The sequence below is a fragment of the Urtica dioica genome, chromosome 8 (assembly GCF_054948205.1).
Source record: "Urtica dioica subsp. dioica isolate 48M chromosome 8, U.dioica_male_clone48M_v1_H2, whole genome shotgun sequence".
In the NCBI taxonomy this organism is placed as follows: Eukaryota; Viridiplantae; Streptophyta; class Magnoliopsida; order Rosales; family Urticaceae; genus Urtica; species Urtica dioica.
Genome location: NC_142763.1, coordinates 1,254,817 through 1,268,552, shown reverse-complemented (window position 1 = coordinate 1,268,552; position 13,736 = coordinate 1,254,817). Strand labels below are relative to the sequence as shown.

The window sequence follows — 13,736 nt, the reverse complement described above, 5'->3', positions numbered from 1 at the left end:
TTAATTCCGTTAAGCTTTGGTAGGAGTAGAAATAAAAGGCTACAAAGCCTACTACATCAAATTCATTTGAGTTGTGTTTGCTATAAATTTCATATCCGACGGCACAAAAATAATTATGACATTTTTTATGTTGTCAATATAATGACATTAGTTGATTTACATTATTATCAAATTTGCAACGGAAAGAAATGGTCTTTAGAGTATATTCAGCAGCCTTTGGTCCCCTATATTTTTGTCTTACTGTCTATTGACCGTTTCGTATAGACTCTTTGACTGTTTCATATAAGACTCTATAGCATAGTCCTGAGCCAAGGGTTTTAATTTGTGACAAACACAACCTCATATCACTTTCGTTGCCTTTTGCGTCCAATCAATTGGTTAGTTTTAAAGTAAATCGTACTTTCTCGCGGAACTATGATGAGTATTTCACGTAATTACAGGCGCTTATGTATAATCACCAAAAAAAAAATTACGATAAATGTTTTTGGTTACGGTAATATGGTAATAATGACGGTCACGACGACCATTACTGTATTTTTGTCCTTATCATTTTACTAATAAAAGACCGTTTATATTTTGACCGTTATAAATAAAGTGATAGATATTTAACACTGGCAAAAAACTTTGATTTTGAATTTCCTTTTGGTACAAAGTGATCTATTCCTTCCCAATAATTCGAGTCTATCTTGTGTCTGTGTCTGTGATTTTATAAACAGTTGTTTTTTTTTTTCTCTTCCTTATAATTTTTGGAAATCGTGCTTACAAAAGCATTTATTTTTCACTACGCTTGGTATTTTGCATAAACGACGATGTATTGGAGTCTCCTTCCTATACAACTATAATAATGAATAGAAGATACCAGAAATATCTAGATTTAAGTAGAATAAAAACAAAGTTCATACGAGGACAAATTTCTCAGTAACGAGAATGTTTTCTCAAACCAAGAAGGTAAAAATAAATGAAATTTTAGTTCAGTAATAGTATTACTTTCCGTACTTTTCATTCCAGCTCCTATAATTTCCCGATTAATATCTCCTTCTAGTGGGTTCCAATTCACCCAATGAGTTTATCATCACAGCATAGCAAATAGCTTGAAACCAAAACTAAATACTAACCCATTTTAGCTTACCATTTAATCTTAAATTAGATCACCTTGAAATACTTGTTTCCCTCTAAAATAAACTTCTGAAAAATAACCCAATCCTCTCACAATAATCGTCGAAATTGGATAATGAAATAATAAAATCTCTCATCTGACTTTAACTTCATATATTATATATCCTCAGTCGCCAAACTTATGATAACATAAGTTAAAGATCAAGAAGTACTAACTACAAAAAAAACACAGCCAAAATATTCAGAAAAAAGAAAGCAGAAAGATTAATTTCACTGCTTTTTCTCCCAAAATATATATGACTGCATAATCATTACAAATAGTTTGGTCAGTCTCTCCGATGTCCGATCACATATACACACACACATAAGATCATAATATATCCAAATTACGATATTTACACATTGAGAATCCCGCTACGCAAGAAAGAAAAACCTAAAAAAGATAATTATTTTTTATTCTTAATCTTATTTATATATAGCCTATGAGTTAGACAAGAAATAAGGAAGATGATATGGCTTGGTCAAGCTATAGATTTCAGACAAAGACTTGAACCTCTTGTTCCTTCCGGCGATCACCGGACCGGTCCGATCCACGGCGTGCGATGACGTGGCGTCGCAGTCGCTGACTGTGTCCTCTTCTCGGCGTGGGTTCGAGTCGCCGCTGAGTTGGATGAGTTGCTCGGCCGCGTCGATCTCCGAGTCGGAGAAATCGCCCAACTCGCTCGCCTTTCGTTTGGTATTGCATGATAAAGGTGCTTCTCGTGCCTTAGCCATCGTGTCTTTGCTTTGCGCGTTTAGAGAGAGAGAAAGGTAATAAGATAGAGAGAGAAAGAATGAGATATAAATAGCTTATATAGAACGAAAGTCCGAAATGTTATTAGGTCGGTTCGGTTGTTTGTTGCAAATTAAAATAATAATACATTCTTATTCATAGTATATAGTTAATTTTTTTTTTAATATTATTATGTTTTTGTTTTCTTTTCAACCACGCTTTCAACTAAAGGAAAACATTGATGCTATATATAATTGCAAACATACATAGACTTTGTATAATTATAATTCAATCTATTTGAAGTATTGATTTTTTATTACGGTAAATATGGGCTAAACTTTTTTTTTTTTGGAAAAACGTTTGAATTCAATTTTTTTTTTTTTTTTTAATTTGACCAGGATTAAAACTTAGAAAGATATGTCTGCGGTAATAATTTCCGGTTATCTGCAGTAAATCCATTCATGAGCACCAGTAATCATACTCGAATAGTCCTAACCTTGCTAATTTATTTGTTGATTACCCGTCATGCCTTATATTTATACATATAAAAAGTAAAAAAAAAATTACTCACATATATTGTTAATTTTTTTTAAGAGTAGCTTTGCTACCAATAAGATTGAACCCACGACCTCAATTTGAAAATGGTGGTGAATTACAAATAGGCTATACTAAATATCACGTATTGTTTATATTTAATATCAAGATCTCTAAAAAGAACAACCTCAAATACTTATAAATAAATATATTTTGATCTTGATAAAATGGGAATGTAGTTAAGTAGCCCATTCCACTTATCTCTTTTAAAATACTAACTCAGGTATCGTTTATTGAAAAAAGTAGTTAACCAATATCACATTATTTCATTATAGAGAGAAACATCATTTGTAATAAAATGAACATGCACAATTTTTTTTAAATGCAATCATCAATTATATCAAATAGAAGAAAAAAAAATTAAAAAAAACTCTTCGAATGGTTAATTAATTTACTATTCTGATATATTTAATTTACCAAAAAAAATTGAACTTTTTATAAAGAAACTGTGAGAATCGGAAGCTGAATATGCAAAAATCCATGACAAAATGATTTGAAATGAACCAATAAAAAATAAATTTATTTAAAAATATAAGCAAAAAGATATATGATCTTATTAACAAAATAAAAAAAATTGATGAATTGAAAAACACGGTGATGATGATATAATAATCAGAAATGAATCGTAATTCATCAGAACTAAGTGAAGGTTGTGATAAACTAATCCTTCAATCACGTTCGTGACCAATAAAATCAAAAGTTAGGCAAATATCTGAATAGAGATTTAGAGATTAGTTAGTTGCAATAAATTCTTCTATAATTTTTATATTATATATATATATATATATACACGAATATTCCAATCATTTGTTTAAATATTAGTCAGCCAAGAGTTATTTATTCTTTTACAACTTATTCATGAATGATTTTCAAGTATATATGAATTTATCAAATTTTCCCTTTAAAATCTCAAAATGAATATATACTAACATATACATAATGTAAATTGTACATTTTTCTACCACTCACTCCAATTAAAACAAAAGCCTAATATCACAATTGTCAATTATCTAATGGTATTTCTGATCAAACTCAGGTAATGGTTTTGAGATAGGAACAGAGCACTCAGGTAATGCTAATTTTTCCCACTACTGAGCCAGGTCTTGAGATATAAGGAATTTGTAATAACCATTAAACGATGAAGCAGAGGAGGGACATTACCCACATAACTAATTGGTTTTACTGGATGGATCGATATTATTATAGTACGATTAGCCTGGTCAAATTCCAGCAAAGAATAATGCCAAGATAAAACGCTTTAACTGTGAATTCTTGTCAAAACTAAGAAGAAGCGATTACAAGTTACGATAGTATTTCCCAAGACACATATTGCATTAAACACCCAAACTATAAATAGTAAGTCTCGGACAGTCAAAGACTTCATACTTTATTGTCCCTCAAGCGAGCAAGCTTCTGACTGTTATGAGAGAGAAACTTCGGTGTTTGGGTTATCAGATGAAAAAAGGGTTTTGGGTTGTTTTAATCTAAGTTTTGGTATTAATACTGGTCTGACACGTTTTCTAATTGGGCTCGGTGTTATAAACTATGGGCTCAAACTGGGCTGAAGCGGCCCAAGGCGCCAACTAGTGAGTAAAACTCAAGCTACCAAAGCGGCTATAAAGTTTAACACGATCTCGTAGTAGAGAGAAAATGCTATTAATATTTCATATAACTTTTTTCCTATTTCCCTCATTTTCTTCTCTCAATCATTCCCACCCCCACTTTCTCTATGAAACCACGCACCCAAATCTCCAGCTTCTTCAAAATCTACTTCATCCACTCCTCCTCGGAGCTCCACCAATGACATCCCAAATGTCAATCCTCTGTCGAACCTTAATCCAAACAATAAAGCAAAAAAAAAAATCCTCCGCCAACACAATCAAGACAATGTCCACCTTCCATTCCATCTTCCATATCTTCCCTCAAATCTCCGCTGAAACTTCTCTCCCGCTAAATCCGGCCTCAGGAAGTCCTTTCTACAGTGAGAATTGGCGAAGCTCTGTGATTCCGATCGGATTTTTGATCGAATCGCCGGGATCACGAGTCCAAACCCTAGCTCTAACCGTGGACGCGAAGGGACTTGATGACGTGTTCGCGAACTAGACGGCGTCGCAGAACTGGGCGGACATGAAACATGCAAGGGTAACTGTTGAGAACTACGTAAATAATTGTTATAAATTGTTGACATCTGTGAGTAAATAGTTATCTGTTAGTTGACAATAGTTGTCAACAATTGATGACATCTAAAGTCAACAAATAACTAACTTCGTTCAAAAACCTTTAAACATACCCAGACCAAACCGAACCTTTAAACAACCTATAAAAATGATAGATAACTTTCTAAACCATGAAAATTTTTGAAAAGCCAAAAACAAAGAACCTTGAGCTTTAGCTCGGGCGAGGATGTGGCGTCGGACCTTGTGCGTGGAGCTCGGGCGTGGGTTTCAGAGTTTGGGTGAAGAAGACTGGATTTACAGGAGAGAGAGAGAGAGAGAGAGAGAGAGAGAGAGAGAGAGAGAGAAAATGTTCAGAGTTAAATGCCCAGCTCACGTCATTTCTCTATTTAATGTCAATATTAAATAATCATTAAAGGAGTTGGTGCGAGATTGTAAGAAAAATTGTGGTTGAGGGTGATAATAGTTACAAAATAGTCTCTCTCCAATATTTACTAGTATATTTGGCCAAATTATACTTTTGGTGGGAAATGAGAAAAAACTTATAAAATGATAGTACTTGGAGGCAATTTCTCCAAGTTGTATTGGGTCTCTTCTTTGAGAGCTCAAAACACATATGTAGTGATCGTGACTTCACTTAGGCGTGCTGGTTTGCGTCTAGGTGGAGAATCAGTCTAAATCTCTGTGTGTGAGAGACAGTGCTGAGATTTTATATTTGTTGGAATGGATGCAAGGTAAGAGTATGATGATGAGTCTGTTTGGGGATGAACATGAGTAGGGACTCATTTGGAGATGAACCTGAGTAGGGTCTTGATCTTTATGACGTTCCCGTTGAAACTTGTTTGGCGAGCTCATGATGTGTTCTACAGAGGTCAACACCCGTGTGTCCTTCGCACAGTGCGGAAGGAAGATGAGATGACTCGAGCCTTTATCCGGTGCTACTTTGTTTCGAATAGGAGTCGAGACAGAGGACCCATTAGACTCTGGTTGGGTCAAGATGACCATGGACACGAGCTGGACGAGTTCCTGAAGATCTTCCCAAAGTCTATTGTGGATAGTTGTTTTTTTGCTTGTGATGGATTGTAATTTGCAATGATTTGCTCGTTAATATGTAATTCATTTTTTTTTTAAATTGAATTCATGAACGAGCAATTGTCGGTTTGGGCCAAAGGTATATCCCCCAAGGTAGCAATGTGCGCGGTGTAATTAACGTTTCTTTTGGACCAAAAAAAAAAAAAAAAATTAAACTTGAACTAATATTTTAGAGTTGATTACTTTTATAATGTTTTGTTCTCCTACGGCTCATACGAATATAAGATAAAGATACAACAGCACATCATGATTATTGCTATAATAATTCATGAATATCTAATATCGAAATAGATATTTTCAAAACATAAAAAAAAAAAAATTAAAACTAAAAAATTTAAAGTGTTTTCGAGACCTAGAGAATCGGCAATGGCGTCCGCGTCGACGACGACGAATTCGGAACTGCCTCGACAGTCCTCTATATGTTCACTCTCCACCTTCATCGCCGATCTCCACACTCAAGGACACAACAACCACCACAGCCGCCGAAACTCCGGCGAAGACGAAGCTTCTTCTTCTATGGACGACATCCTCAAGGACATCTACTCCGATCATCAGCCGCAGCCTTCCGGATCAGTCGATGAGGTCTGGAAGAGGATCGTCGCCGGCGACGTCGAGCCATCTGCGGCGGACGGAGGCGGCGGCGCGATGACTCTGGAGGATTTTCTCACGAAGAGCGGCGCGGTGAGGGAAGAGGACATCGGAGTCGGAGCGGTAGGGTTTGAGCAGTTTCCGGCGGGATATCCGGCGGTTATTTACGGCGGGGGTGCGGCGGCGACGGGGAGGGGGAAGAGGAGAGCGGTGGAGGAGCCGCAGGACAAGGCGACTCAGCAGAAGCAGAGGAGGATGATCAAGAATCGAGAATCCGCCGCGAGGTCTAGAGAGCGCAAACAGGTTTGTTTTCTGAGATTTAGTGGAAGCTTGTTTTCAGTTGTTTTTTTTATTTATCAATGGAAACTCGATTCCGAATCTGTATCATTGTTATGACTTTCAAATAGATTTTTGTAGATGGGTCTTTCTTTCAACAATTTCATTTGTGATTCAGCTATTTCGTGATATTAGGTTATTTAGTTTAGATCGATTGTGATTGGTTGTTCAAAAACTTGAAGCAGGAAAGTTTGGCTCGTTTTGTGTTTGTATAGTTCAAGCTCAATTATCATCGGTTACCAGGGATATACAGTTATATTTGGTAGCTTCATTAAATCATCTAAGGAAAATTAGTGTTTTGAGAGAAGTGAATGTCCTTGACAGCTTTATTAGGTCGATTGTGATAGGTTGATCAGAAACTTTAACGGAGAAAAAACCTCGCTCATTTCGTGTTTACTTTGTGGTTTGTGTTCAATTATCATTGGTTACCAGGGAAATAGAGTTGAATCTGGTAGCTTTGTTGGGTCATCTAAGGAAAATTAGTGATTTGAGGGAAGTGGAGAATCTAGAAATGTGAAGTTTCATCATGTTTTACTAATTTGACAGACAAAATATGGTTAATTTTCGATAAAACAAAACTCGCAGATAAGAAGTTTTGGTTCTTTTGACGTGTTGCTCGTTTACTCTCCCCTCCAACCGAGGGCGCCCTGTTTTTCTTCCGGGATTATTTTTACTCGAGTTCAATTTAACGTGCATGTTCATTTTAGTTTTCCCTTTATGCACTAAATGAACACTTGGTTAATTCTCGAGGGGATGAAATTGGAAAGAGATTAGTCTCTCTCTCTTTTGCCACTGTTTTGGGAAATAACTGTTGGCCTAAGCTGCAAAGGTTGTCACTATAACCTCTTTAGCATTCACACAATTGGAGAGGGATACATTAGGGGGTAGAAAATGATCTCTGCCTTTTTCAAATGTAGAAATGATTTCTCTCTTAATACCTGAAGGATAGTTTCATTTTCAAAATACAGTTTGACGGTTTATTGTAGTTTACGTTAGATGTCTTAAGATCTTTACTGATTATATACCCGAAAGTTTACGTTCTTGTGGTGTACTTTTCGTAATTCTCTGCTTCTTAACGGACGATTATGGAGTTGTTAAGAGCTCGCAAAAACGAATATGCTAACAAATAAAATTGCATATTTCTCCCTCGAGCTTTCTGTTTTAAACCCAAATGCTGGGTTATGACAAATTTAAAAGCTTGATCTCTTTGTTAAGGCAGAGATAATGATCTCTGCCTTTTTCAAATGTAGAAATGATTTCTCTCTTAATACCTGAAGGATAGTTTCATTTTCAAAATACAGTTTGACGGTTTATTGTAGTTTACGTTAGATGTCTTAAGATCTTTACTGATTATATACCCGAAAGTTTACGTTCTTGTGGTGTACTTTTCGTAATTCTCTGCTTCTTAACGGACGATTATGGAGTTGTTAAGAGCTCGCAAAAACGAATATGCTAACAAATAAAATTGCATATTTCTCCCTCGAGCTTTCTGTTTTAAACCCAAATGCTGGGTTATGACAAATTTAAAAGCTTGATCTCTTTGGTTTATCACGTGATTATAGTATATAGTATTCTTACGGGTTTTGCTTTTCAAAAACTTTGCAGGCTTACACAGTTGAGCTAGAAGCTCTAGTAGCCAATCTGGAAGAAGAGAATGCGAGATTGGTAAGAGAAGAGGTATGGACATTTCAGCTCACGAGCTGAATTCCAAAATGTTCCATTCCTAAAATTATTTGGGTCACAAAAGTTTTTTTTAGCGTGCAATATAGCCAGTGTCTAATTAGACTATAATGTCTCTTTACTTGTAGCTCGTTCACCTCGTATAGTTAAAAAATCACAATCTAGTATGAAAGAGATTTATAAATTGAATTTTCGGATGCAGGCTGCCCGAAAGCTAGAGAGATATCAACAGGTACGTTAACAAAAACATTTTCTCGTTCAAATGTGCTTGGACAGAATATTAGAAACTACTTTTACGTCAACTATTACTTTTATCAGTTCATAGATAGTTAAATTACTTGGTAGAGAGCTCGAGAGTTTCACTCGCAATCTTTGTGTTAATGTTATGCTTTGATTTGCTGGTTTTGTTTAGAATTGCGCATCACTGTTTTTGCGTTATTAGTGTCCGGATATTCTTTGATTATAACTCTGGGAGCTGATTTTGGAAGAGCCATAAAATTCTTTGTTATATAGCAATCAAAGATTCAAAACCATAGGTCCGCATATTCTTTGATTAGAATTCTGGGAGCTTATTTTGGAAGAGCCATAATTTTTTTTTGTTATATAGCAATCAAAGATTCAAAACCATACATAGTTCTGTTGCTTTTTTTTTCTTTTTTTTTTTAATATCTGATTTCTAATATTTTTTTTTTGTTCTTTCCAACTGCAGCTCATGAAAACTCGCATTCCAGTGGCTGAAAGCAAGGAAAAGAAAATAACTGAAAAATTCAACTTTGAAACGAAAGTGAAAGTGAAAGAAGAGAAAATGACGGAGAGCCTTGCCCCAGAGACCGGAAAGAATGGTACGCGAGTAGTTCTCCGGAGAATTTCGTCTATGGAGTGGTAGATGAGACTGTTACAATCGTACAAATTTAATTGGTTTGAGAATCAAGAAAAAAAAAGGGGATACATGATTGGTGAAATAATTAGCTTGAGTAGATGAGATAAAGAATTTAGCTTTGTAAAGAGAAATGTACGGCATGTGGTTTTCCAGAAAAGCCTTGCTTGGTGATCGATCTAACCAGAAATTGTCATTTTTAGAGTAATTTGTTCTTAGAAATAACCAGCCTCGCGTATCTTGATGGGTTTGGGTTTGGGTTTGGGTTTGGGTTTGGGATGGTGTTATTGTTATCACTGTTGTTGCTGTCTAATAATAATAAAAAAAAAGTATATATACATGCTTTACTTGCCATTTCGCTAAATTGGTCTTCATGGATTTGTGAATTTGTTCACATTTCCTTGTTAGCATGTCCACGTTGGTCAATTCGAAATTAAGTGCCATTGTGATTATTGGATGGCTCTATTCATTTGAGCAGCTAAAAGTTTATCAATGTTTAATGTATATCACATGTATAATTGTTGTTTTTAATTGAATATAACCACGTATGTATAGATGCATGTGGGTCATAGTAATAAAACATGAAAAGCTCATAAAAAATCATTTCCAAATTTAAAAAAGGCAATTGATACCATTTTTATCATATTATATATTGTTGAAAAACATAAAGAAATGGACATTTTTTTTTATCATTAGAAATATTGTTTCCTTCTAAGATAGTTGAGACGAAATTACACAATTATTGAAATCCATATTTTTTAAAAGAATATTGAAGAAAGTGTTAGTTCTTTATTCTAACACTTGCAAAACTGATTTCAAAGTTTATATTATACTAAATTTACACCAGATTACTATTCCCGAAATTACTTTGTTAGGGGTTGACCCTATTATTTTATTTATTTTATTTTTATTTATGTTTTTCTTTGCGTCTTATTGATGTAAACTGATATTATTTTTAAAAAAAATTATATTTATTTCTCTTCAACTCAATGTTAACACCTAAAACACGACCCCTTAAGCATGAGAAGGTGTTGGGTGTCGACTCAATAATGTTGGACAGACAGAGCATTTTCCAGCACATGATATCGTAGTATCAATTCTATTGTCTGGCCACAAAAATAAGAGATCCCCAAAATCCAGCGCCAATATATCTTTCGTACCTCACAAATAATATTCGTTTGTAGATTTTACATAAAATTATTGTGAGTTTGTCAGATTAGAGCACATTGCTGCATTAAAAATATCATTTTGTAACGACATAAATACGTTAAAAGTTAATGCAGTCTTGGCAAAAGAAGAATATTGCCTTTAGAGATGACCTTTTTTAATACATAAAAAAAAAAAAAAAAAAAACAGCTTACAGTTAAAGACAACAAATCATTACAGACATGGTAACAGAAGAAACATGTTTTGCAGTATTGTTCAACCAGTAATAAGTATGTTAAACAAATAAAATATTCAACTAAATACATACTCCCAAGTCTCAAACAAGGGAAAGCAGATAAGATGACACTAAAGAGAAAACCCATATGATATGAACATTGAAAACTTTATCAAGCTACTAAACCAACCAAAATCAGTTTCACCTGTAAACGAATTCCCACAGATATAATAAAATTAAAATCGATTTTTTTTTTGCTACAGTGAATCAGAGAGCACCCTCTAAGCAAAGATTCAGACGAAACACTATATTCTTTACAGAGATGATGAGTATAACATTAATAGATATAATACGTACAAGGAAATCTTATCAAACATGTTCATGGTTGGATGAAAAACCAGTCTCTCAAAAGGGCATCATCTTAACATAAAAAAGGAAAATAACAGGTAAGAAAATACACATTCGCCAAATTTTTGTACACTTGAAGCTCAAGAACTCACCAGCGATTTTTGTCGAATCTCGAAACCCACTCCACAAAAAAAAAACGAAAGAAACCCCAGTCTCACTCGAGAGCATTCCCTCGATTCAAGATATCGAGGCCTTCGGTCCGACACGCCATGATCTTCCGGAAGACCTCCCTGACCTGTCGCTCCAGCGGGTCCAATCCGGCGTGGAAGGCCTCGTAGACCGCCCGGACCTCGTCCACCGTCCGATCGATCTCAGCGACTTGATCATCGGCCAGAGGGAACTGAACCGAGTCAACGAGGTCCGTGGCTTGCCGAGCGCACCTCTCGAGCTGGTAGATCTCCCTCAGAAGCCCGTTGGACGAGGCGTTCTTGTGCTCGCCGCGCCTCTTCGACTCCTCCACGATCCTCGTCAGCACCGACCCCAGAGGCGGGCCCCACGGGAACCCTTTCGGCGCCGTCAGGTGGACCGCCAGCCCGCCGCGGTCCTGCTGGCACGGGATCGCCGCCACCACGGCCCACATCGCGAAAGCGAGGACGAAGCTCATCGCGAAAACCGGCGAAGCGAGCCCGTTCGTGGCCGCGATCTCGTTCCCCCGCGGCGGCACGAGGTTTCCCGAGATCGACTGAAGCTGCTTCGCCGCCGACCAAGAGTGAGAGACGCTCCACGAGAGCGACCTCGCATGCCCTGAGCCTAAAGGTGGGAAAAAATGGTTAAAAGTTTAAACCTTTAACAATATTGAACAGTTAACGGTTAACCATTAACCGTTTAAAACGGTTCAAGATTTAACCAGCTAACCGTGTTTTTTATAACGGTTAACCAAGTTTCGATATTTTATTTTCTTGGCGATTGGTTAACCATGCTTAACCATGAAATGACCGGTTAAAATAAATTGACGGGTTAAAGTGTAAATAAATTTACCTGAGCCCGAACCGGAACCGGACCCAGTCTGGTGTTGGAGTTGGTGGTGGTGCTTTTTGGGGTTGTGGCGGCCGAACGAGCGGTTCCGGTGGGAAAACGCCCCGCCGGAGGAGGAATTATCGCGGTCGTCGAGCATGGCTAGAGCGAGGTCGAGGAGGGCTTTGCGGGCCCGGCGGATTTGGGCCTCGCCGACGGAGCGGCCGCCTGGCGGGCCCAGAGCCGAGAGGGCGATATCGAGGTGCCTCTGCCATTGTCGGACCTTTTCGATTCCGTCCCTGGCGGCGTTGCAGATGTCGAGGGCTTTCACGCTCTTCTCGAAGAACTCGTCGACGAGGCGGTCCAGCGGCGGCTTCGAGATCTCGGCCCGGTTCCTGAGGAGGACGAGCCGGAAGTCCTCGAGCGAGCCGAGGAACAAGTCGAGGAGCTTCGAGACCCACGGGATCGAGAGCAGCTCGTCGTTCCCTACCGCAGAGAGGTCCTGAAACTGCTCCGCGAGCCTCTGCTGGAACGACTCGAGCTCCGATTCGAGTGCGCTCGGGTCTTGGTTGATGTTTGATTCCATTGAGTGAACCTGATCTCTCCTAAAGCTCCAGATTGAGCGTCCTATTGAGGCCAACGGCGATGAAGAACCTGAATTCTCCGTTGAAGGCATTGTCACGGAGAAAAAAAACCTTTTTTTTTTTTTCTTTTTCTTCTTCTTTTTTTTTTTTTTTTTACTATTTACTCAATTCAACAACATTTGGGATGCAAAAACAAAGTGACCATATAAAAAGGCAATCGGAAAAGAGCTCGTTCGCTATTCAGACGTATTCTTCAAAATCCACAACCCTAATTCTCAATAATCGATTCGATATTTCCAAGTGTTCGAAACTGTTGAATAATAGGGTTTCACCGAGATCGGCTATAATAAGAAAGAAGAAAAAAAAAACTTTAATCAACTGATGATGATGCTACGCATTAACCAGATCACGATTCACGAAATCCTAATTCCGAATAAAAAAAACGCGAAATGAGCGAAGAAATCGGCTTACTTGGTGCGTTGTCTGTGATTGAGCTTGTCGTAAAAAATGGCGGTTCAAAAGAAAAACTAAGACATACAGGTATATATGCTTGTGTGTATATATGTGTACGTATGTATATGTATATATGTATGTTTGTCTGTGTGCAAAAAGAACGAATAAGGAAAAGGGAAACAATGGATCTTCAAACCCTTTGGCTTCGAAGACCCCTAAATTTTGGACCCGAGATTGCGGGTTCAAAACTCAATTATAAAAATAAAATTTTAATTCTCAAGCGAACCCTTTAGCTTTAATATAATTTCTCCTTGGTCCTTGCGTTTGCTTTATTTAGCTAGAGGAAAAAAAAAAATCACCTACCTTTTTCATTATTTAACTACAAATATTATCTTTTACCGTTTTACACACCTACCCACCTTTATATATATGAAATTCACTACGTGATGTCATGTAACAATACAATTTATATGTGTTGATTAAATTGTTTGAATGATATTCCTAAAAAATAATAGAAGTTGTGATATGGAAAGTTGGAAATTATACCGAGGTACATTAATGTTATAAAATTGTCTTTTTACAATTCTAAAAAAGTTCTAAAAGCTATAGAGAGATACTATAAACTATACACTCTAAAAAAGCCAGAAAATATTGTAGAAAATTTACAATATATAACTTTATGGTCTTGTGTAGTTCACATTCGTAACTTTATCATTTTTGTGCCTTT

General features: G+C 36.9%; 2 protein-coding genes and 1 long non-coding RNA gene across 6 annotated transcripts; 1 reads left to right on the top strand and 2 right to left on the bottom strand.

Moving 5' to 3' along the window:
• Positions 1-1,325: 1,325 nt before the first annotated feature.
• On the bottom strand, positions 1,326-1,920 carry LOC149387024 (uncharacterized). Its single transcript, XR_016300931.1, has 2 exons — positions 1,670-1,920; positions 1,326-1,416 (listed from the first exon to the last, which is right to left on the bottom strand). It is a non-coding gene; the product is annotated as an uncharacterized LOC149387024 (long non-coding RNA).
• Positions 1,921-5,943: 4,023 nt separating this feature from the next.
• On the top strand, positions 5,944-9,317 carry LOC149387023 (bZIP transcription factor 12-like). Of its 3 annotated transcripts, none has more exons than XM_089624740.1 (4): positions 5,950-6,639; positions 8,278-8,337; positions 8,555-8,584; positions 9,062-9,317. In XM_089624740.1, exons 1-4 carry the CDS (start codon positions 6,115-6,117, stop codon positions 9,236-9,238), a joined length of 792 nt encoding a protein of 263 aa, XP_089480866.1. In that variant the 5' UTR covers positions 5,950-6,114; the 3' UTR covers positions 9,239-9,317. The 3 variants fall into 3 exon arrangements, with proteins under 3 accessions (XP_089480867.1, XP_089480866.1, XP_089480865.1); XM_089624739.1 differs by having other exon boundaries at positions 5,952-6,639; positions 8,278-8,349; XM_089624741.1 differs by lacking the exon at positions 9,062-9,317 and having other exon boundaries at positions 5,944-6,639; positions 8,278-8,349; positions 8,481-8,574.
• Positions 9,318-10,519: 1,202 nt separating this feature from the next.
• LOC149387022 (protein BYPASS1-LIKE-like) lies at positions 10,520-13,234 on the bottom strand. 2 transcript variants are annotated; one of them, XM_089624198.1, is made up of 3 exons: positions 13,028-13,234; positions 11,997-12,897; positions 10,520-11,768 (listed from the first exon to the last, which is right to left on the bottom strand). In XM_089624198.1, the coding sequence occupies exons 2-3, from the start codon at positions 12,646-12,648 to the stop codon at positions 11,173-11,175; spliced, it is 1,248 nt and encodes a 415-aa protein (XP_089480324.1). In that variant the 5' UTR covers positions 12,649-12,897; positions 13,028-13,234; the 3' UTR covers positions 10,520-11,172. The 2 variants fall into 2 exon arrangements, with proteins under 2 accessions (XP_089480324.1, XP_089480325.1); XM_089624199.1 differs by having other exon boundaries at positions 11,997-12,599.
• Between the last annotated feature and the right edge of the window lie 502 nt (positions 13,235-13,736).